At 43.2% G+C, this 24,183-nt stretch overlaps 2 protein-coding genes across 2 annotated transcripts; both read right to left on the bottom strand.

The window, feature by feature from the left end:
* Nucleotides 1-16,682: 16,682 nt before the first annotated feature.
* On the bottom strand, nt 16,683-19,041 carry LOC543353 (cold-regulated 413 plasma membrane protein 1). The gene is made up of 4 exons (XM_044543345.1): nt 18,729-19,041; nt 18,057-18,164; nt 17,439-17,509; nt 16,683-17,227 (listed from the first exon to the last, which is right to left on the bottom strand). The coding sequence occupies exons 1-4, from the start codon at nt 18,920-18,922 to the stop codon at nt 16,974-16,976; spliced, it is 627 nt and encodes a 208-aa protein (XP_044399280.1). The 5' UTR covers nt 18,923-19,041; the 3' UTR covers nt 16,683-16,973.
* Nucleotides 19,042-19,660: 619 nt separating this feature from the next.
* Nucleotides 19,661-22,246, bottom strand: LOC123122960 (cold-regulated 413 plasma membrane protein 1). Its single transcript, XM_044543344.1, has 4 exons — nt 21,935-22,246; nt 21,709-21,816; nt 20,262-20,332; nt 19,661-20,108 (listed from the first exon to the last, which is right to left on the bottom strand). Exons 1-4 carry the CDS (start codon nt 22,126-22,128, stop codon nt 19,849-19,851), a joined length of 633 nt encoding a protein of 210 aa, XP_044399279.1. The 5' UTR covers nt 22,129-22,246; the 3' UTR covers nt 19,661-19,848.
* Nucleotides 22,247-24,183: the final 1,937 nt, after the last annotated feature.

The raw sequence follows: 24,183 nt of genomic DNA, 5'->3' as shown, positions 1-24,183 counted from the left end.
GATAATTGCTCTTTGATAGATTGTATTTCCTTGTTGCAATCCGTGTTAAAATCTCCTCATGCTTATAATCAAAATAAAGATTTTACTAAACATATCGTTGATGCTTTAATGCAATCCTATGAAGAAAAGCTTGAACTAGAAGTTGTAGGGTAACGCAGCAGAAAACAAAAAAAATCGACCTACGCACCAGCCCAGGACCACTATGGAGACTGCATACAAGGTTTGATCTTTTCGTTACCGACTCGTAGCGCAGCGGAAGTAGAGTCGATGATGATCGGCGGTGTAGATCCCCGTAGCTAGGATTTACAACCTCCGAACCGCGAGGATGTACTCCCTCATCTGCCCAACGGACAGCCCTCCGGGAGGCGGTCGGACAGTCCCTCGGACGGTGTCGCGGACAGCACTTCGGGAGGCACTCTCAAAACTGGTAAGGTCACTCGGACAGCCCTTCGGGAGGACTCACAGAACTCGGACCGTCACTTGAACAGCCCTTCGGGAGGCACTCTCAAAACAGCCCCTCGGGTGTAAAGATCGAAACTACGACCTCTCTACGGGGTTGCACACATACAGTGTCATCTATCCGGCAGGGCTTCGCCGTCCAGAACTAGTTCCTGCCGGAACCCAGACAGCCTTCCGGCTCTACGAAACTATTTCGCTGGGAGGGGAGAGAGAGCCATATCATGCATGGCATTTGTATGAGAGTAAGAGTGTCCCTTTAGGCAGCCCCCTCCACCCCTATTTATAGGCCAAGCCCAAGGGTGGCTTCTCCAAGAAGCCAAGGGGATAATACCAAAAGGCCCTCAAGGTGGCTTCTCCAAGAAACCAAGCAAAAAGCACTTTCACTATTCATGACGACATTTTTCAGCATCCGTTCGAACTGAAAATATTTTTGTGGGCTCAGAACATTTCCAGTACCCACTAAAATAATTTTCAACGCGTTCCGAAACAATTTCGGTTTAGTGATTTTCATCTGCGCAAAGCAAACATGAATGCGTTTTCACTATTCATGAAGACAATTTTTCGCATCCATTAAATCCGAAAATATTTCTATGGGTCTTAGAATAATTCCAGTACCCACTAAAATGATTTTGGATTTGTTCCGAAACAATTTCAGATTAGTGAATTTCATCTGCGAAAAGCAACCAAACCGGTACCGGCAGCTCCAGAACATTTCCGGTTTTTATCCCGAAAAATTCCCAGAAGTTTCCAGAATAATTCTGGCACCCTCCAAGAATTATCAGGCATGTCCCGAAACCAATTTGACTTAATGGTATATCCCGAAACAACTTTTTGGTTTTACAAAACTATTTTGCTATTCTCTCTCCGGAACTCTTCCGTTGTCTTCGAAACTTTTTCGGCGAATTTCTCTCAAACTCCCTGTCTAGTATTCAGTAGATAGATGAACCTTAAGCGTGTGACCCTATAGGTTCGGCGAAGTATAGACATGACCGGAACCCTTTCCGGTCAATGATCAACATCGGAGTCGTGGACACCCATATTGACCCCTATACCCACACGAATGAATATTCGAGTGAACCTCCAGTTGCCGTGTGCTATTCCTGTTGCTTCGCGATATGTTACAAATACCCAAGGTGAGATTTGCTTGCATCCCCGTGGATCAACAACTTGTCCACTATGCTAGTTACCTGGTTACCGGTTTTGTTCTCTTTTCTCGTTTCCGTGTTCCGGCATCCCTGTGATCAAATCACACTGTGTCTGGCCAGACGATGATGGATACCGTAACACCGAGAGGGCCCGAGAATATCTCTCCATCATCGGAGGAGCAAATCCCAATCTTGAGCTATCAAGTTACTTGACACACTTTTCCATGAACCCGTAAGCCGCCGTAATAGCCACCCATTTACGGATGACGTTTAACAAACCCCAAAGTTCATGAAGCAAGTATGAAGAAACTCGATACTCTCATGGTCTAAGGAATTATGCAAACATTAACCATCTCTATGTTATTAACCATAAACTTGTGACGAATGAATCTCATAGCATAACATAAATCCGGGTCGATTCAACACAAATGTTCTCTTTAACTTTGTGCCCTCAAAGTTGCTGGCATAGACATGCCCATGCATGATCAGGAAAACAGAACCATCACGCAACACTTGAGCTAGTCTTAGAGGCCAGACTAGGAATACTTCTTACCGTTTATTATTCCACACATGCATATGAGTCTTCCTCCGAGCCTCGTGTTATTGCAGACTTGAGAACCATAGCAATTATAACATGAAACATAAACATAATTATGAACATGGAGATAAATAATAGCATTTATTATTGCCTCTAGGGCATATCTCCTACAGACTCCCACTTGCACTAGAGTCAATAATCTAGTTAATGTTAATGCACTTTACACCTATGGCATACCGGTGTAAAAAATGCTTCCCATGTGGTATAGCCTGATGTCCATCGGGTCTGACAACTTCAGCTCCGTGTGTATCTCTTCATATCCTCGCATTTTCACGCTTTCACAAAATTCATATTTTGTGCGGACTTGGCTTTGTATATATGTGAATCATTGGTCGAAACCTAATTCCTCTGACTGAGCTATGGAGCAACTATTTGCAATAGTGTCCCATTGGCCAAAGCCTTCTTGGAACCATACTAAGTTCATGAATGAACTATATGATTCAACATCTTCTTTGCCGCTTCTAAAGCGTCAACATACTTAGCCTTTGTTATAAAATTCGCCACAGTAACCTGTTTGGAACAATTTCAAACTACTGTGCCACCATATTGTGTATTACACATAACCCTTAATTTAATCAAAAATCGCTTGGAGCATTGATGAAGACTGTATTGATGTAACCTTTTACAACGAACTCTTCATGATCTCCCCTTGCAAGAAAACTTGTCATCAGTGCTACTTTAGTACTCAATGACCCTTTTTTCACTGTTGTCCCATGATCAATACTTTTGATCACTTTGGTATCTATACTCGCAACAGCTTGGGAGTATTGGAAATATCTGGTTGTTTTACATACCATGGAATACATGATTAATCCAAACACAGGAGTGTGTGGAATCTCCATCATGTATTTTGCTCATCAGTGTTTTGGGACACTGATTCTTGCAAAAACTCTTTCCATGTGACTTCGCCAAGAATCACTCGTTGTCGTTCTTAGTGCTAAACGGTTTTAGCATCTTGTCAATATGTATTTTTGCTCAGCCCTATTAGGTAAATATATCTCCATAGATCATTATGCCTAATATCAAGGCTATTTAGCCCAAGCACTTTATCTTCAAATGAAGTCCTAATTCGTGTCAAGAAATTTATTTCCAATTAACAATGTGCCAAGGACACAAGGTTTTCAGAAATATTATTATGCTCCCACTTACTTTCTTGAAACCACAAGCATCTTCATTACCCATTGATGAAGTCAAACCCCTTTGACCATTCCATCAAAAACGAAGATTCCAACTCCATTTTGCTCTCTTCTATCCATTGCTGGAACTCTGAAGCTATCATACTTACTAGCATCCTCTGGAACGACAAAATACTTTGGATTGTATCACATACAAATCCTAGGTTGTATTTCCATTTCATGGAAATTCTTTTGTCATCCATGTTTCATATCTCACGTTTTGAAATATGTATTAATTGCTAGTTTAACCCGAACCGACTTTAAGCATTGCTACGGTGAGACAATCTCATTGTAGTCAACTCCTTGAACTTGTTATTGCAACAAGTCGAGCTTAATGGATAAAACATTTTTATCCATATCAGTTTATAGTCCCATTACAATCCGTTAGACTCCAAGTCTTTCGGAGGGTTTATCAAGATTTAAATCTTGAATCATTTATGGAAACTATCTCGGATTATATTGGCATTAGCCAATTCCGGAGTCAGGGCCCATCAACGCTTCCTTGTGTATCATAGGTATACTGTTGTCTAACAACAATATCTCGTTTGCGCACCTGAGAGGTTTGCACGAGCTTTGCCTACGTTGTTCAGCTACAAGTTCGACCGAAGTCCATACATCTCATGCAAAGGCTTCCGTATCAGTCGCAGTAGGAAACTCTGGAATCACTTCCAAGGTTCCTTTCCTTTGACCTGATGACGAAGATACTTGTTATCTTGTCGAGTTGCACTGTCCTCCCACTTACCCTTTTACAAGAACTATTGTCTTTAAAAGCATATCGTTTTGTGGCAAAAATCCTTTGCCTCGGTATAATGGTGGGGGAATACCCAATGACTTGGATAACTTAGAAAGTAGCACTTGTCTAATTTGGAATAGGTTTGTAACCTTTTACACAAGCCCCATATTCCAAATGTTAAGAAAAGATATAACATGGTTGGGTGTACCATACCATGCCGTCATTTCAACAGACCTGATGGAGCTCTTTTCAGTGTAAAAACCGCAGTCTCTAAAGCATTACTCTTTAAAAGTGATAATGGCAAATTTATTTATATCATCTTTGATCTTACCATGTCATAAATGGTTTGATTACATCTTCACAGACATTCCACTCATAGTGGTGTTCTAGGAGGTGTAAATTATGAAACTCTTTTCACAAGTCATCAGACATTCACTAAACTTGTAACTCAGATATTCCTTTCTGCAATCAAATTGTAGAAACATAATTTCCTTGTTACAATAACTTCTACTTCATTTTTGAAAACCTTTCGGATGATTTCAAAAGATCCAGACTTACGTCTCATCAAGCAAATGTTCATATATCTTCTTGAGTCATTTCTGAAGATATATAAATCCACTACTTGCAACAACATTTATTGAACTACACACATCAAAATGTATGATCACCAATAAGTTTGTTGCTCGTTCCTTATGGCATGTGAACGGTATTTCAGTCACTTCACTTTTTGGAGGAAAGTTGCAAGTGTCAGATGATTCAAAATCAAACGACTTCAAAATCCATCATAATGGAATTTTTCCATGCGGGTTTCTCTAATGTGACCAAATGCAGTGCCACACATGTGTGGTATTCTCATAGTCTTGCGACATTTAGCGTCAGTGTTATGGATGTATCATTTTACCATCAATATTCATAACATACATCCCATCTTGGATGGAAGCATGTCCCTTCATGTTATTCATAATACTGAACAACAATTGTTCTTTTATGAACAACCCTTTTGCAATAAACATTGTGCAATGGGCTAGAGTGTAAGAAACTCTAAAATGAATTATGAAAGTAAGCACAGAGGTAATATATTAATATCATTTTTCATAACATACATCTCATTCATAATGAAAGTATGGCCCTTATGTTTATTCATAATACTGAACATCAAAAGTTCTCTTATGAACAACCTTATTGCAAGATACCTTATGCAAAGGGCTAGAGTGTGAGAAACTCTAAAATGAATTATGAAAGAAAATACATAGGTAATACACCGATGGAAGGTATAATAACTTTTACTATGTTCCCAGCACGTATTAAAACCTCATTCCTGGCTAGTCTTTTTAGGCCATAGTAGCTCTTACATTGGTTCACAACAGAATGCAATCGAGCGGGTATCTTTGTGATTAACTCACAATACCCAAGAATTAGTTATTAACATGTTTAACCATAATTCCCAAGAACTATATCTTTAACCAGCCTTCTATACATCAAAAACTTGTATGACATTCATACATGAGCCGGATATTCCAGTCATATTTCTTTCTGCCTTTATACTTCAAACAGTTTAACTTTTAGTATTTCTCCTACTCGCAAACGAAGCACCCAACTTAAGAGTGGCGTTAGCCCCGGACTTCCTAGGCGTGTAAGTCATACTAACACCCTTTGGGCACTTCCTTGCTCCTTAAGTTGTTGTTTTATTCACCTTTCATCATATGACAGGCATTCTTCTGGATCCCTCTCTTATCAGTCTAATGCATAGTAAACACTTTACTAATAATTTGCAAAAAAACATTGCTTTGAATATTTTATATCTTTCAGCCTTTGTTTGTATCTGAAAATTAATTTTCAGTTCCATGAATATCACATAACTATCCCAAACTTTCGAAGTTCGAGTTTCATGGAAGAAAACATATTGCACTTGACCGCAATGGAATTCTAGCTTTTGGACCGAAGGACGAGAGTCTCATCATCCATTGAATTTAGTGGGAGTATACGGAAAGCATGTGATAGGACAAAGTCCTTCTCGACACTTTTGAGGACAATCCTCACATTACGTTACCAATCATAAAGTTTTAAACAGATATTTAACAGCTATTCAATTTTAACAGGGAAGGTGGAAACGCGAGCCATTATTCTACAACTATTTTGCAAGAAACACTTAGACATTGTTCATAATTAATTGCACTGAGAATTTAAAAAAAATCAATTCTACAGAGCGCTCCCACTCAAATCAATATCTCTCATAATTGATTGTGAGTGATTCAAGATCCATATTACAATTCAACGCCAAGGATGCATCCATCTCAAGTGACGAGAATTGCAATCGGTAGGCCAACTTGCTAATCACATCTTTATGTTACTCTTGTTCATCTTTCGATGCGCGTGTTCCGAGCTCATGACTTTCATGCCTGAACGTCAAGACAACCAAGTGATCTCACTCCGAGGTCTCAACTCACCCGCCTCACACTTTTCTAATCGTTCGTACCCATGCATCCATGTGATACCCCGAAGAGATAGGTGCCGTGACAGTGCTACACTTGGGAGAACACTAACTACTTGATATTTTAAGTGAGAGATCACCCTAATAAAAAGAGACTACCATGCAATCAAGAAGGGTGCATCATAAGGGATAAACATCTCAGGCAATTCATAATAGCATGATATGGTATAGCCCTTTCTGACGGAGAAGTCTTTCATTTCTTTGTCTTCGGCATTTGCGTTGGTGTTCACTTTCGTGAAGATTTCCACCACCTTGTCGATGCACCAGATAATATTGCTATCTCTATAGCCAATAAAATAAGTGCATTACTTAAGGTTGACACGTAGGTCATTTAAAGTGACAATCATATGGCTCCAGCCATCATGCCGAATCATGACACGTAGGTTATGTTAATCAATTTACATCATATAGTCATCTCATACATAATCAATTATTATGAGCACTGCTATACCACATCATATGCACATGCAAACCCTCCTGCAAAACCAAGTTAGACGCCTCTAATCGGTTCATGCAAAAACTTGTTTTTCATGGCTTCTAAGGTTTTGAAACAAACCGAAGCTACCAACGTCCATCATCAAGTATGATAATTCAAGTCGCTAGATTAACTTTGCGAGGTGTATGAAGCACGAGATAATAAAATCTCGAACCCCATACTAAACTTCGTCATACGCATGACCCCCGTGCAGATCATATCTGCATTGCCCTTTCATCTGCGAAACATCCATCTTTCTTTAACTATGGTGGAACCCAAAGAACTGTTAGCACTTCATTGATCTGTCAATCAGCATACTCAGGAGCAGCATGAAAGGATCACGGATTGCTAGAACTTTGTGAGATTCGACCATGCCGTCAAGATCAGGATTATCCAAACTCAAGGGAAGCAACGGGAACATCGGGTAATAGATTTCATCTGCTACCCGCACAGATATTTTTCAGTAATAGGACTCATCTACTACCTAATTATATTATGCAACACCCATACATCTCGATGTATTCTAGATCGCAACCTGCATCTACACGTAGCACGGCTCTGATACCACTGTAGGGTAACGCAACAGAAAACAAAAAATTTCAACCTACGGACCAGCCCAGGACAACTATGGAGACTACATACAAGGTTTGATCTTTTCGTTACCGACTCGTAGCGCAGCGGAAGTAGAGTCGATGACGATCGGCGGTGCAGATCCCCGCAGCTAGGATTTACAACCTTCCAACCGCGAGGATGTACTCCCTCATCTGCCCAACGGACAGCCCTCCGGGAGGCGGTCGGACAGTCCCTCAGGCGGTGTCGCGGACAGCCCTTCGGGAGGCACTCTCAAAACTCGGAAGGTCACTCGGACAACCCTTCGGGAGGACTCACAGAACTCGGACCGTCACTTGGACAGCCCTTCGGGAGGCACTCTCAAAACAGCCCCTCGGGCGTAAAGATCGAAATTACGACCTCTCTACGGGGTTGCACACATACGGTGTCATCTATCCGGCAGGGCTTCGCCGTCCAGAACTAGTTCCTGCCGGAACCCAGACAACCTTTCGGCTCTACGAAACTATTTCACTGGGAGAGAGAGAGAGAGCCAGATCATGCATGACATTTGTATGAGAGTAAGAGTGCCCCTTTAGGCAGCCCCCTCCACCCCTATTTATAGGCCAAGCCCAAGGGTGGCTTCTCCAGGAAGCCAAGGGGATAATACCAAAAGGCCCTCAAGGTGGCTTCTCCAAGAAGCCAAGCAAAAAGCACTTTCACTATTCATGACGACATTTTTCAGCGTACGTTTGAACTGAAAATATTTATGTGGGCTCATAACATTTCCAGTACCCACTAAAATAATTTTCAACGCGTTCCGAAACAATTTCGGTTTAGTGATTTTCATCTGCGCAAAGAAAACAAGAATGCGTTTTCACTATTCATGAAGACAATTTTTCGCGTCCATTAAATCCGAAAATATTTCTATGGGTCTTAGAATAATTCCAGTACCCACTAAAATGATTTTGGATTCGTTCCGAAACAATTACAGATTAGTGAATTTCATCTGCGAAAAGCAACCAAACCGGTACCGGCAGCTCCAGAACATTTCCGGTTTTTATCCCGAAAAATTCCCAGAAGTTTTCAGAATAATTCTGGCACCCTCCAAGAATTTTTAGGCATGTCCCGAAACCATTTTGACTTAATGGTATATCCCGAAACAACTTTTCGGTTTTACGAAACTATTTCGATATAAACTCCGGAACTCTTCCGTTGTCTTCGAAACTTTTTCGGCGAATTTCTGTCAGACTCCTTGTCTAGTATTCAGCAGATAGATGACCCTTAAGCATGTGACCCTATAGGTTCGGTGAATTATAGACATGACCGGAACCCTTTCCGATCAATGATCAACATCGGAGCCATGGACACCCATATTGACCCCTATACCCACACAAATGAATATTCGAGTGAACCTCCAGTTGCCGTGTGCTATTCCTGTTCCTTCGTGATATGTTACAAATACCCGAGGTGAGATTTGCTTGCATCCCCGTGGATCAACAACTTGTCCACTATGCTAGTTACCTGGTTACCGGTTTTGTTCTCTTTTCTCGTTTCCGTGTTACGGCATCCCTGTGATCAAATCACACTGTGTCTGGCCAGACGATGATGGATACCATAACACCGAGAGGGCCCGAGAATATCTCTCCATCGTCGAAGGAGCAAATCACAATCTTGAGCTATCAAGTTACTTGACACACTTTTCCATGAACCCGTAAGCCGGCGTAATAGCCACCCATTTACGGATGACGTTTAACAAACCCCAAAGTTCATGAAGCAAGTATGAAGAAACTCGATACTCTCATGGTCTAAGGAATTATGCAAACATTAACCATCTCTGTGTTATTAACCATAAACTTGTGACGAATGAATCTCATAGCATAACATATATCCGGGTCGATTCAACACAAATGTTCTCTTTAACATTGTTCCCTCAAAGTTGCTGGCATAGACATGCCCATGATCAGGAAAACAGAACCATCATGCAACACTTGAGCTAGTCTTAGAGGCCAGACTAGGAATACTTCTTACCGTTTATTATTCCACACGTGCATATGAGTCTTCCTCCGAGCCTCGTGTTATTGCAGACTTGAGAACCATAGAAATTATAACATGAAACATAAACATAATTATGAACATGGAGATAAATAATAGCATTTATTATTGCCTCTAGGGCATATCTCCTACAGAAGTTTCTATCCCTAGAAAACTTTATGATGAGTGGAAACCTACTATTAAAATTAAGATTAAATATTATGAATGTTATGCTTCGTGTGATTTGGGTGCTAGTGTTTCCACTATTCCAAAAACCTTGTGTGATGTGCTAGGTTTCCGTGAATTTGATGATTGTTCTTTAAATTTGCATCTTGCGGATTCCACCATTAAGAAACCTATGGGAAGGATTAATGATGTTCTTGTTGTTGCAAATAGGAATTATGTGCCTGTAGATTTCATTGTTCTTGATATAGATTGCAATCCTACATGTCCTATTATTCTTGGTAGACCTTTCCTTAGAACGATTGGTGCAATTATTGACATGAAAGAAGGAAATATTAGATTCCAATTTCCATTAAGGAAAGGCATGGAACACTTTCCTAGGAAGAAAATTAAATTGCCTTATGAATCTATTATGAGAGCCACTTATGGATTGCGTGCCAATAATGGCAATACCTAGATCTATTCTTGTTTTTATGCCTAGCTAGGGGCGTTACACGATAGCGCTTGTTGGGAGGCAACCCAGTTTTATTTTTGTTCTTTGCTTTTTGCTCCTGTTTAGTAATAAATAATTCATCTAGCTTCTCTTTATATGTGGATTTATGTTTTAATTAGTATTTGTGCCAAGTAGAACCTTTGGGAAGACTTGGGTGAAGTCTTTGCGATCTTGCTGTAAAAAACAGAAACTTTTGCGCTCACGAGATTAGCTTTCATTTCTTACTGGAGAGTGATTTTAGGTTGATTCTTTTTGCAGATGATTAATAGAAAAATTTCTTACGTCCAACAATTTATTTCAGAATTTTTGGAGTTATAGAAGTATTCAAAAGTTACAGATTGCTACAGACTGTTCTGTTTTTGACAGATTCTGTTTTTCGTGTGTTGTTTGCTTATTTTGATGAATCTATGAGTAGTATCGGGGGGGGGGGGTATGAACCATAGAAAAGTTGGAATACAGTAGGTTTCACACCAATATAAATAAAGAATGAGTTCATTACCATACCTTAAAGTGGTGGTTTATTCTCTTATACTAACGGAGCTCATGAGATTTTCTGTTGAAGTTTTGTGTTGTGAAGTTTTCAAATTTTTGGGTAAAGATTTGATGGATTTTGGAATAAGGAGTGGCAAGAACCTAAGCTTGGGGATGCCCAAGGCACCCCAAGGTAAAATTCAAGGACAACCAAAAGCCTAAGCTTGGGGATGCCCCGGAAGGCATCCCCTCTTTCGTCTTCGTCTATCGGTAACTTTACTTGAGGCTATATTTTTATTCACCACATGATATGTGTTTTGCTTGGAGCATCTTGTATGATTTGAGTGTTTAGTTTTTAGTTTACCACAATCATCCTTGCTGTACAAAGCTTTTGGGAGAGACACGCATGAATCAGAATTTATTAGAATACTCTATGTGCTTCACTTATATCTTCTGAGCTAGATAATTTTGCTCTAGTGCTTCACTTATATCCTTTTAGAGCACGGTGGTGGTTTTATTTTATATAAATTATTGATCTATCATGCTTCACTTATATTATTTTGAGAGTCTTTTAGAACAGCATGTTAATTTGCTTTGGTTATAAAATTAGTCCTAATATGATGGGCATCCAAGATGGGTATAATAAAAACTTTCATATAAAGTGCATTGAATACTATGAGAAGTTTGATTCTTTATGATTGTTTTGAGATATGAATATGGTGATATTAGAGTCATACTAGTAGAGTAGTTGTGAATTTGAGAGATACTTGTGTTAAAGTTTGTGATTCCCGTAGCATGCACGTATGGTGAACCGTTATGTGATAAAGTTGGAGCATGATTTATTTATTTATTGTCTTCCTTATGAGTGGCGGCCGGGGACGAGCGATGGTCTTTTCCTACCAATCTATCCCCCTAGGAGCATGCACGTAGTACTTCATTTCGATAACTAATTGATTTTTGCAATAAGTATGTGAGTTCTTAATGACTAATGTTGAGTCCATGGATTATACGCACTCTCACCCTTCCACCGTTGCTAGCCTCTCTAGTACCGCGCAACTTTCGCCGGTACCATACACCCACCATATACCTTCCTCAAAACAGCCACCATACCTACCTATTATGGCATTTCCATAGCCATTTCGAGATATATTGCCATGCAACTTTCCAACGTTCCGTTTATTATGACACGCTCCATCATTGTCATATTGCTTTGCATGATCATGTAGTTGTCACTCTTGAATCATTGCACATCCCGGTACACCGCCGGAGGCATTCACATAGAGTCATATTTTGTTCTAAGTATTGAGTTGTAATTCTTGAGTTGTAAGTAAATAAAAGTGTGATGATCTTCATTATTAGAGCATTGTCCTAGTGAGGAAAGGATGATGGAGACTATGATTCCCCCACAAGTCGGGATGAAAAAAAGGCCATAAAAAAGAGATAAAAAGGCCCAAATAAAAAAAATGAGAGAAAAGAGAGAAGGGGCAATGCTACTATCCTTTTTCCACACTTGTGCTTCAAAGTAGCACCATGATCTTCATGATAGAGAGTCTCCTATGTTGTCACTTTCATATACTAGTGGGAATTTTTCATTATAGAACTTGGCTTGTATATTCCAATGATGGGCTTCCTCAAAATGCCCTAGGTCTTCGTGAGCAAGCAAGTTGGATGCACACCCACTTAGTTTCTTTTGTTGAGCTTTCATATATTTATAGCTCTAGTGCATCCGTTGCATGGCAATTCCTACTCACTCACATTGATATCTATTGATGGACAATCTCCATAGAACATTAATACGCCTAGTTGATGTGAGACCATCTTCCTCCTTTTTGTCTTCTCCACAACCACCACTCTATTCCACCTATAGTGCTATGTCCATGGCTCACGCTCATGTATTGCGTGCAAGTTGAAAAAGTTTGAGAATACTAAAGTATGAAACAATTGCTTGGCTTGTCATCGGGGTTGTGCATGATTAAATACTTTGTGTGATGAAGATAGAGCATAACCAGACTATATGATTTTATAGGGATAGCTTTCTTTGGCCATGTTATTTTGAGAAAACATGATTACTTTGTTAGTATGCTTGAAGTATTATTATTTTTATGTCAATATTAAACTTTTGTCTTGAATCTTTCGGATCTGAACATTCATGCCACAATAAAGAAAATTACATTGATAATTATGTTAGGTAGCATTCCACATCAAAAATTCTGTTTTTATCATTTACCTACTCGAGGACGAGCAGGAATTAAGCTTGGGGATGCTTGATACGTCTCCAATGTATCTATAATTTTTGATTGTTCCATGCTATTATATTATCTGTTTTGGATGTTTAATGGGATTTAATTTGCTCTTTTATATTATTTTTGGGACTAACCTATTAACCAGAGGCCCAGTGCGAGTTTCTGTTTTTGTGTGTGCCTATTTTAGACCTTTGCAGAAAAGGAATACCAAACGGAGTCCAAACGGAATGAAACCTTCGAGATGATCTTTCTTGGACCGAAAGCAATCCAGAAGACTTGGAGTCAAAGTCTGGAACTCCACGAGGAAGCCACTAGTCAGGAGGGCGCGCCCAGGGGGGTAGGCGTGCCCCCCACCCTCGTGGGCCCCTCGTAGCTCCACCGACGTACTTCTTTCACCTATATATACTCTTATACCCTAGAAACATCAGGGGGAGCCACGAAACCACTTTTCCACCGCCGCAACCTTCTGTACCCGTGAGATCCCATCTTGGGGCCTTTTCCGGTGATCTGCCGGAGGGGGAATCGATCACGGAGGGCTTCTACATCAATACCATTGCCTCTCCGATGAAGCGTGAGTAGTTTACCACAGACCTTCGGGTCCATAGTTATTAGCTAAATGGCTTCTTCTCTCTATTTGATTCTCAATACAAAGTTCTCCTCGATGTTCTTGGAGATCTATTCGATGTAATACTCTTTTGCGGTGTGTTTGCCGAGATCCGATGAATTGTGGATTTATGAACAAGATTATCTATGAATATTATTTGGTTCTTCTCTGAATTCTTATATGCATGATTTGATATCTTTGCAAGTCTCTTCGAATTATCGGTTTCGTTTGGCCTACTAGATTGATCTTTCTTCCAATGGGAGAAGTGCTTAGCTTTGGGTTCAATCTTGCGGTGTCCTTTCCCATTGACAGTAGGGGCAGCAAGGCACGTGTTGTATTGTTGCCATCGAGGATAAAAAGATGGGGTTTATATCATATTGCTTGAGTTTATCCCTCTACATCACGTATTCTTGCTTAATGTGTTACTCCGTTCTTATGAACTTAATACTCTAGATGCATGCTGGATAGCGGTCGATGTGTGGAGTAATAGTAGTAGATGCAGAACCATTTCGGTCTACTTGACACGGACGTGATGCCTATATTCATGATCATTGCCTTAGATATCTTCATAACTATGCGCTTTTCTGTCAATTACTCGGCAGTAATTTGTTCACCCACCATAATACATGCTATTTTGAGAGAAGCCACTAGTGAAACCTATGGCCCCCGGGTCTCTTTCCTATTATATTTCATCTCTTTTATGTACATCGCATCTCGTTTACTATTTTGCAATCTTTACTTTCCAATATATACAACAAAAATACCAAAAATATTTATTTTACTATCTCTATTAGATCTCACTTTTGCGAGTGATCGTGAAGGGATTGACAACCCCTTTATCGCGTTGGTTGCAAGGTTCTCGATTGTTTGTGCAGGTACTAGGTGACTTGTGCGTTGTCTCCTACTGGATTGATACCCGGGTTCTCAAAACTGAGGGAAATACTTACGCTACTTTGTTGCATCACCATTTCCTCTTCAAGGGAAAACCAACGCATGCTCAAGAGGTAGCAGGCACCTCCACTAATGGGCCTTAAGGCCCATTAACTCTCCCCTAATAGGCCTTTTCTATTTTTCTTTAGCCCATTGACTATGAATAAATTCCAGGGGCCTCCTAATCATATTACAGCCCTTTATAACTTATATTTAAGTCCTCAAAAACAATTTCCACCTATATATCAATTCCTAGTATTACTTGGTATACCCCGAAGCTCTTTCGATAAAACCGAAATGCTTCCGGTTCCTCTCGAAACTATTTCGAATATTAATGAAACTATTTCATAAATATTTTCTCATAACTCTTCTAATAACACTCAGCAGATTACGATTACCTAAAGCTTGTGACCCTGTAGGTTCGGTAAAACATAGACATGAACAAAGCCCCTTTCGTTCAATGATCGATAGCGAAACCGTGGACATCCATATCAATCCCTATGAGTACACGAATGACAATATATGAAACCTTTGGTTATCATGTGCTATTCCCTTTGCTTTACGATACTTTACAAAACCTGAGGTGAGATATATAGGTATCCTCTCTAGTGAGAAGCGACTGGGCGGCGAAGTGACTGGGCTCCGTTTTCCCACCAGGAGGCAGCAAGCACCACATGCCTGGCCTCTTTGGACTCTGGGCCCCACCCCCTCTGACGCCTTCTCGTGCGTCGCTCGGGCAGGCTGGGCCTGGAGAGGCTGCACTGGATGTCACAAGCCTAAGGCCGGGTGGCCCGCGGCGGAGGTCGGATCTTGTCAATCAAGGCAAAGCCGCGCTCCTGGTGTTTCCCTACCCGCCTATCAGTCAAGGCAAAGGCTGGGTAACCGGGGTGTTTCGTGCCAGTCTCAATGGAAATGTCCCGGGGACCTCTCCGGCGTGAACCGCTTTCCTCTGGCTGCTGGGCCCCTGCTTCTCTGCCCCTACGGTTGAATCGAAGAGCCGCGCCCCGCCTGCAGGATGGAAACGTTCTCGGGTCCTGTCTTGCACGAACCTCTTTCTCTGACCGCCAAGCCCCTGCTTCTCTCCCATGCGGCAGAGCCACAACAGAGCGCCACGTCCCATGCGGCGGAAACGCTCTCGGGACGTGTCCTGTACGAGCCGCTTTCCAAGCGCTATGGCCTTAGCGTCACTGTGCCCACCTTGGACTGCTGAGAGTCAGCTCTCCTCGTCGACGTCGAGGTTGGAGTCGGTGCGGTTGTCGGAGCTCGACATCTCGCCGGAGTCGTCGGGTTCGATCCATGTCGGAGAAATCAGAGAGGGGGGAAGAGGGGACAAAGTGAGAGAGGAGAGTAAAGTGAGTTAGGGTCCCGAATTGAAGTTTTTGTGGTGACAGAGTGGGGTTGGTGGTCGACCGGACAGACGTAGCGGACGCGCCCGGGTGCGCCCCGGCCATCTCATATCCGCCCTATATTTGGGCTGGATATGACGGGCACCAGACAACCCGGGCGTTTGAGACCGGTTTGAAGCGCCCGTGTGGGTCATTAAATATTTTTTTTTTGGCCAGTCAGTTACTGGTCCTCTCGCCGGAGCGTTTGAGACCAGTTTGAGACGCCCGGCTATAAATGCTCTTAGGTTCTCAATTTAGAGGCGGAAAGGATGATTAGAGCATTTGTTACATCTTAAGGCAAAGCTTTGTCCAGTTTACAATATTCAGAGGTGGAGAGGGTGAACAGAGCATTTGTTACATCTTAAGGCAAAGCTTTGTCCACTTTATAATATTGGATGAAATTTCATTCAAGGAGTGGCCATGTTTCCGTCAATAGCGTGCGTTTATAATGACTTAGTCAATCTCAAGACCAAACCATTCGACAGTCGCATTCGACAGTCTCTCGATTCATATGAGTGAGTGTATGTACGTGTTTGTGAGTGGGAGTGTATATGAGTGAGTGTATGTACGTGTTTGTGAGTGGGAGTGTATGTGCGTGTTTGTGAGCGTTCACATCCATAATGTGTTTCTAAAAAAACTATATTGGGTGATAATAGGCTGATAAAGCATTACATGCACGCAATATACGACCAAACACGAGAGAATTAAGACAGCAGCTCGACTTCAATACACCAATCAACAGTGATGATGTTTTTATTGATAATTATGTACCCACAAATCAAGGAAACAAAGACTAATTATGTACCCACAAATCAAGGAAACAAAGACCTCATACCAGAACTACAACAAATCGAAACATGTCCATCAGAAAGGTACAAACGTGCACAGTTCATCGGCTCCGGACGAGCAATACCAAATCACCATCGAAAGCGTCTACACGATGAATCCCCAAACAGCGAACAGAACTGCACAAGCCAATCAATGGCCACACCGATAGCAGTAGATGTCCTACAGGAGCCAGAGCACCAGGACCCAGACTGGGTAGACGAAGAGCAGGACGATGCCGATGGTGTTGGACACGCCATTGGCCTTCCTGAAGGCCTCCCTGAAGCCTCCTGACACCCTGATGTGCTCTTGAAGCAGGTAGCACCCGATGGCGAGGCATATGAAGACGCCGACGAGGTCGTTCCTGAAGTGGTCGGCGAAGAGGCTGGGGGCGACCACCGTGAGAAGAATCAGAGAGCCAGGCAGCTCTAGCCAATCTGATACAGATACGAAGACGATCATTGCGTGATTTATGTAACAGTTTAGCGGCTTATTGCGTAGATGAAAAATAGGGACATGTTTTTTGGTAGTGCTATTATAAGCAGAAAATTCTCTTTACAGGGCACAACAAAGATGAGAAATGCAACACATAGTGATAATTTGCTAGGGGCAGCAAGGATAGGTAAAAGATTAGGTAGGAAATGATACCAGGGAAGTGACGCGGGAAGAAGAGCCGCAGGATGACTACAACGAATGCAATCCAGGCACCAACCTCTCCCCTGCAATTTTGATGTTTGATGATCACAAATTTGATTCAAATATCTATATCTAGTGCTGTACAATTAAGGCAACAGAGGATATTGCACCATGGAAGTATCAGCCAGTGAGGCAGAGGCGGTGATCCTTCAACCAGTAGACAACAAGCATGAAAAAGATACCCCGACTTTTGCAGTGAGGTAGCAATAGGTTAAAATAACCTATATTTGGCATGTATCTTACCTCACTTTATCAACAACCTATAAAGTTCTTTGATTCTATCCTCAGTGAAGTGAGCTTTTTTTAAGAAGACCGGCACTCTGGCCCTATAGCCGGTGATATCAACCAACAATGAACAATATCTTACCTCGCTTTATCGACAACCTAATGCACTAGTTTTTCATTCTGGAAAAAATACATGAAATATTTCGATTTTCTAAGTTCAGAATTTCAGATATTTCAAATCGGTTAATCTGCAGGAATGCTACAATCCTCCACAGCTACTAACAACTGCATTTAAACTGAAAACACGAACTGATGCCGCAGAAGGGAAATTGCGACTATAACCACCTTACGAGAGAGAACAGCACACCAGGCAGGGTGAAGAATATGTAAGGGACCAAGAGTCCGGTCAGCATGTTGGTCTTCCAGTTTGTCCGGTCCAATACCAAGAGGTACCTGCAGCAGAAGAGAACGGCAAAGTTCAGACAATGCATAATCCGGTGACTAACCGACAATTGCCAAGAAGGTAACAATCTCAGGTTAAGTGGACACATAAACTCCTCAACTCACAGCATATACACTTGAAGATTGAAGAGACCATCATATATAGGCTGCAGAGTTATCCTAACAGGTAAGTAATAGCTTAACATCACAGCATATACACTTTGATAAGGTCAGACTTCTGTCTGTATGTTAGGGATGTTTGCTTCGCAAATCCCACACAATCAATCGTGAACATTTCCTACCAAGCATCCGTTATGACCGAGGTTTTCGCACGAATTTGACCGCGTTTGGCAATTGGCATCTCGCTCTAGGGTACCGCAGTTAAATTACACGTTCAAGCTTACTAAAAATTACTACTTCCAAGCGAATATGCTGTCCTGATGTTTCTCGCAGGCGTCTCAACTGCCCCGTGGTCCTCCCGAAATGGTCAGGAGGCGAGGGAGATCGGAGATCCCCTTTGCAGAAACCAAAGCTCGTCGCAACAAGGAAAATAAAGGGGGGTTGGTATGTACTGACACGGCGGCGATGAAGGCGAGCCACTTGAGGAAGTGGCGGCCGAAGCCGAGGCCGCCGCCGAGGACGATGGCGTGGTTGGCGAGCTTCCGCGCCGCCATGCCCAGCTCCCGCAGGTCCGACTCGAGCAGCGCCTGCGCCGCCTCCGACGCGCCGGACGCCGCGCCCGCCTTCATCGCGAGGAACGACGGCGCCATCTCCCCCGAATCGCCGAGACCTCGAGAGTTCTCAAGATGGATGGATGGATGGATGGGCTCGGGTCTGGGTTTGATTTGTGCTTTGGCTGTGCCTGTGCGGATAGGAGGAAATATGTACAGGCCGGCAGCTCAGCTGAATTAGCTGGACCTGCTAGGGTCGACGGAACGGTCTGGACAATTCTCTACGGGCCCGCTGGACAGACACGTGGGGGACAGATCGCAACTGTATTATTGCATGCATGCAGTATTTTAATTTTAATTTAAGCTTGCTGTCACAGTATATCACGGGATTTGACTTTTGACCGCAATATGTATTATAGACATGCTTGTCTGAATAAGTGCATGTACGGGCAGCAATGTTCGTAAAGATGTTCGCAGTTCAAATTCTGGAAGTTTGTCTTTGTAAAAAAAGATTTTTAGCGGTTCTTGTTTTCCAAAGATTGGTCACTTTTTTTTAACATTCTCACGTAGCTGTAATGTCAAAAATGCTGTTATATTATGGGACGGAGTAAGTAGTTTTTAAGGACGGCCTCCATAGCTCAGCCTTGTTCCCACCTACCAAAAATACGACGATTACTTGAGTTCACAAACTAATATGGGGTATAATTTTGTACTAAATCAGCGACACTTATTTCGATACAGAGGGAGTAATCAATAAGCTCATAACAGATCAGTTGCACGTAACCATCATACGAACATCACTTGGCCAGGAACTCTTCACTTCAATGCACCCACCGATCAACAGAGCAAATGTTTTTATTGATGGCTATGTACCCACAGATGAAGGAAACAAATAAGTGACACCAAATCGAAACATGGCCGAGACAGTTCATCAAAATTCAACAGGTACAAGAGCGCATGGTTCATCGACACCAAATCGCCGGAGCAAACATCACACGATGAACCGCAAAACAGCGGCGAACGGTCTACAGGAACCACATCACGACGGCCCAGACCGGGTAGATGAAGAGGAGGAGGATGCCGATGGTGTTGGACCAGCCATTGGGCTTCTGGAAGGCCTCCTTGAGGCCCCCCGACGCCTTGATGTGCTCGTGGAGCAGGTAGCACCCGATGACCAGGCACACGCCGACGCCGATGATGAGCCAGGAGCCCCGGAAGGTGTCCGCGAAGATGGCGGGGGCGACCACCGTGAGGAGGATCAGAGACCCAGGCAGCTCCAGCCAATCTGACAACATGATGAAGATCCCATTGTGAGATTTATGCAATGTTTTAACGGCTGGCTTGTTGAGTACATGACGGAAAACCAACACATATTTGCTGAAATAATCTGCTAGGGAGCAACAATAAGGACGAGAAACAGAGAGCAAAATGATAGTACCAGGGAAGTGGCGCGGAAAGAATAGCCGCAGGACGACGAAAACGAACGCAACCCAGCTGCCAATCTCCCCCCTGCAATTTTGATGTTCAGCAATCAGGAATTTGTAATGGATCAACACACGATATAGCATCATGGAAGTATCTGGACTGCAACTATCAGTACAACCAACAAGCATGAAAAAGGGAGCTTGAGTTTTGCCGTCCGGACTCGGGACAACAAGCATGAAAGAGGTCAGTTCTCGGATTTTATTCTCGGTTGTGAGATAACTTGGTTTTAAAGAAAATCGATCTTCAGGCCCTTGACTTATCATGTGCACCAAATGCCAACAATACCATCACTTCTGATATACGGTATTTTCAACGGTACAACCAGAAAGCCTGTGCTCACTATCACTGATAACAGAGTAAACCACGTCCAGACCAGCATCTAGTGTCGACGCACAAAAGGAAACTAAAAAATTAAAAGCAAACTACACAGTTTTCTCGCGATAATCGCGAGTTGCGGAGATGAGAGCCATAAAAAGCAAGATCCCAAATAAGAAAACAGAAACCGAGAAAGAGAAAACCACTAGTATAGTCTCGTCTTTCGTCATTCTTTGCTTCTTTTTCATTCATCCGTCTCCTGCAAAGGATTCCGCTTCCCCATCCGAACCTACTTTGTCTCTCATCCGATCCTACATGGCATGTGAGGCATCAGCGTGAGGCTATGCATTGGCCATGCCCTCAATAGTTCCCAACTCTCTTCTGCTTACTTAATCTTTTGCTTCCTTTAAAGAAAAACTAAAGCAAACTACTGAAGAGCTCTAACCAGCCACCAGCACCAAAGCTGGAAGTTCACCACTGTAAGCAAAGGGTATTTTCTCTTTCTGGGTATGGGAGTGCCGTTTTGGCTTTGGGGAGAGCATATGCTCCGCTCCCGGATTAACAGTAAATTCAAAATAAATAGTAAATAAATACTTTTTCTGTAGATGTTCATTTCAGTCTAACAAACGTGGTTGACAATTTTCATGCGAAACAGGATAGCAGTGCTTCGTCGATGAAATAAATAAATTTAAGTGTAACATTTGTCGTTGGACTTGTCTTATTTTTATAGGTTAAAATGCTTAAGCTTTTCCCCTAAAAATCTGCGGGTAGCATTTTGGTGCGACAATGAACACCTCTATTTTTTTTACACTTGCAAAACTACATTTTGAACGTGCAATATCATTTGCTCCGTGGAGCCGAATTGGATTTTCCGAATATGCAATATTTTGATTTTGTGAGCTCGCATCGTACAAACTGCAAATTGTTAGTAATCCATAGCAACGCAACAGTCCTACAGATCACTGGAAAAACAGTCACACAGCTCGCTGAGAAACAATCCCGCAGGTCACGAATAATTGCATCCAGAACTTAAAATCTGAAGGGACGCTGCAGACCGCAGGCAGAGAATTTGCGAGGATAATCACCTTATGAAGCCGAAGAGCAGACCGGGCATGGTGAAGAAAATGTAAGGGACCAAGAGGCCCGTCAGCATGTTGGTCTTCCAGTTGGTCTTGTCCAGCACCAAGAGATATCTGCAGCAGAAGAAGATAAACACCGAGGTTCAGACAGACGCATAGCTCTGTGACAACTGACGGAAGAAAAAATTACAAGATTAGGGGAAAAAAGGAGGGGAGGGGGGCTGGTACTGACACAGCGGCGGCGAAGGCGAGCCACTGGAGGAAGGTGCCGATGAAGCCGATGCCGCCGCCGAGGACGATGGCGTGGTTGGCGAGCTTCCGCGCCGCCATGGTCAGCTCCCGCAGGTCCGACTCCAGCAGCGCCTGCGACGCCTCCGACGCGCCGGCCGCCGGGCCCGTCTTCATCGCGAGGAACGACTTTGCCATCGCCGAGCGCGCGAGACCTCTCTCAGTTATCACTCTCGCTCTTTTCTCTCTCTCTCTGGATCGAGCTCTGCTGTCTGCACAGCACAGGTCGAGAGTTGGGTATATGTACAGGCAACTGAACCGGCGTGGTCGACGGAACGGAACAGGTGGCGGTCGACCTGGACGATTCCGTGGGCAACGTCCGCTGGCCCGGGGGACACGTGGGGCGCTCCGGCTCCTGGACCTGCATTATTGCGTGCGTGCATGCATGCATGCATTATTACCGAGTTTTTGTTCCGATGAAGCATCATCGAGTTTGACTTGTGATGCGAGAGCAAAAATGCAGCAAAGGAAAAACAGGCGAAATGTGAGTGACTTTTTCTTACTTTTGCGAGAGAAAAATGGACCGTAGGTTCTTCTACCATTACAGGTCCGATCCAGATTTAGCAAAATCAGAAGTGTTTTAAGGAGCGAAACCACGTTTCTGCCGTATCCTCCACACAGGCAGTACACTCAAAAAATATCTCGTTTGGCAGCCGTACACATCACCTTAATAAACGCCTCAGAATCGTGGTCGACATCGGCTCCGCATCAATGCGTGACCACCCACCGCCGGGGACCATCAGATTAACCTGAAATCCAGCACCAAACCACCCGTGCTAATCCTAGTTAAGCCTCTCCGTCGACCACAAAATATCCAAACGTACGACGCATCCATCTCTATCGGCTTCCACGTTTGCCTGCCGGATCGCCATGGTCGATTATCTTATTGGCCGTGCTCGTGTGGTGGGGTCCTGTGACTCAGCTGGCACGCGAGCTGTCACGTCTGGAAGTCGGCAGAAGGCCCCGATCCACTGGAACGCCGCCACGTGGGAACTGCGTGGGACGTGTTGGAGCACGTACGTCGCCCTTGCTGTCCTCTCGCAGACGAACCTATCGGAAGCTCCTCAGGGACTGCATCGCCGTCGTCAATGCCGTCATAGGTCGGATATTCGGCGTGCGTGGCGCCAAGGGCCAACTCGTAAGAGCAGGTTGTTCGATCTAAAAGGACAGCTCCACCGCGCGACCCAAACGGACATCCGTTTTATCCGGTTTCTGTCCGTTTGGGTAGGGCAATGGGGTCGTGTCCGGGCGTGTCATGAGATACGTTGGTCGTGCGCCCAGCGCGCGGCCATATCCGTTTGCCCATCCTGTCCATCAGGGCCAAAAATGCCCATATTTTCATCAAAACTAGTTTTTCAACCCAAATATTTGTCTGAAAATTAAAATAGTTTTACAACTCAATTGAAATTGTCTTTAATAAAATAGTTTTACAACCAAATCGAAATTGTCTTGACTGAACATAAAATGGACCAATACATCTATTGGTTGCCAATGTGATCCCACACGTGCTCAACCAAGTCATTTTGAAGATTCAAATGAGTGTGCCAATCACGCATCTCACGGTGGAATTGGACAAACTGTTCAAATGTGGCCGGGTCTTGGTGCAGGGGCTCAATATTTTCACCTTGATAATCAAATCCTTGGTCGAAGATACTCTCATCACGCTCGTCCTCGACGATCATGTTGTGCATGATCACACAAAGCAGTCATCACCACCCAAAGCTTCCTTTCATCCCATGACAGTGCAGGGTTTCGAACGATACCCCACCGGGATTGAAGCACACCAAAAGCACGTTCCACATCCTTTCTAACACTCTCTTGCATTTGGGCAAATCTCTTTCTCTTCTCACCTTGGGGTTTCGAGATTGTCTTCACAAAAGTTGACCACTGAGGATATATACCATCTGCTAGATAGTATCCCTTGTTGTACTGGTGGCCGTTGATCTCAAAGTTGACAGGTGGGGAGTGGCCTTCTGCAAGCCTCGCGAAGACTGGAGAACGCTGCAGCACGTTGATATCATTGTGAGAACCTGCCATGCCGAAGAAAGAATGCCATATCCAAAGATCCTGCGATGCCACCGCTTCTAATATGACAGTGCACCCGTTGACATGCCCCTTGTACTGGCCCTGCCAAGCAAATGGACAGTTCTTCCACTCCCAGTGCATACAATCTATGCTGCCAAGCATGCCTGG

The sequence above is a fragment of the Triticum aestivum genome, chromosome 5D (genome assembly GCF_018294505.1).
Source record: "Triticum aestivum cultivar Chinese Spring chromosome 5D, IWGSC CS RefSeq v2.1, whole genome shotgun sequence".
Taxonomy (NCBI): Eukaryota; Viridiplantae; Streptophyta; class Magnoliopsida; order Poales; family Poaceae; genus Triticum; species Triticum aestivum.
Note: the sequence above shows the minus strand (reverse complement) of the source record. Positions and strands in the feature narration are given on the sequence as shown.

Excerpts from the sequence above, each read along its gene's own strand:
- LOC123122960 (XM_044543344.1), bottom strand. The coding sequence starts at position 22,128 with ATGGCAAAGTCGTTCCTCGCGATGAAGACGGGCCCGGCGGCCGGCGCG. Across the intron at positions 20,333-21,708 it reads CTGCTCTTCGGCTTCATAAG|GGGGGAGATTGGCAGCTGGG; the intron begins GTGATTATCCTC and ends TCAAAATTGCAG. Across the intron at positions 20,109-20,261 it reads CTTTCCGCGCCACTTCCCTG|ATTGGCTGGAGCTGCCTGGG; the intron begins GTACTATCATTT and ends TCATGTTGTCAG.
- LOC543353 (XM_044543345.1), bottom strand. The coding sequence starts at position 18,922 with ATGGCGCCGTCGTTCCTCGCGATGAAGGCGGGCGCGGCGTCCGGCGCG. Across the intron at positions 18,165-18,728 it reads CTCGCCTTCATCGCCGCCGT|GTACCTCTTGGTATTGGACC; the intron begins GTCAGTACATAC and ends CTTCTGCTGCAG. Across the intron at positions 17,510-18,056 it reads GTGCTGTTCTCTCTCGTAAG|GGGAGAGGTTGGTGCCTGGA; the intron begins GTGGTTATAGTC and ends TCAAAATTGCAG.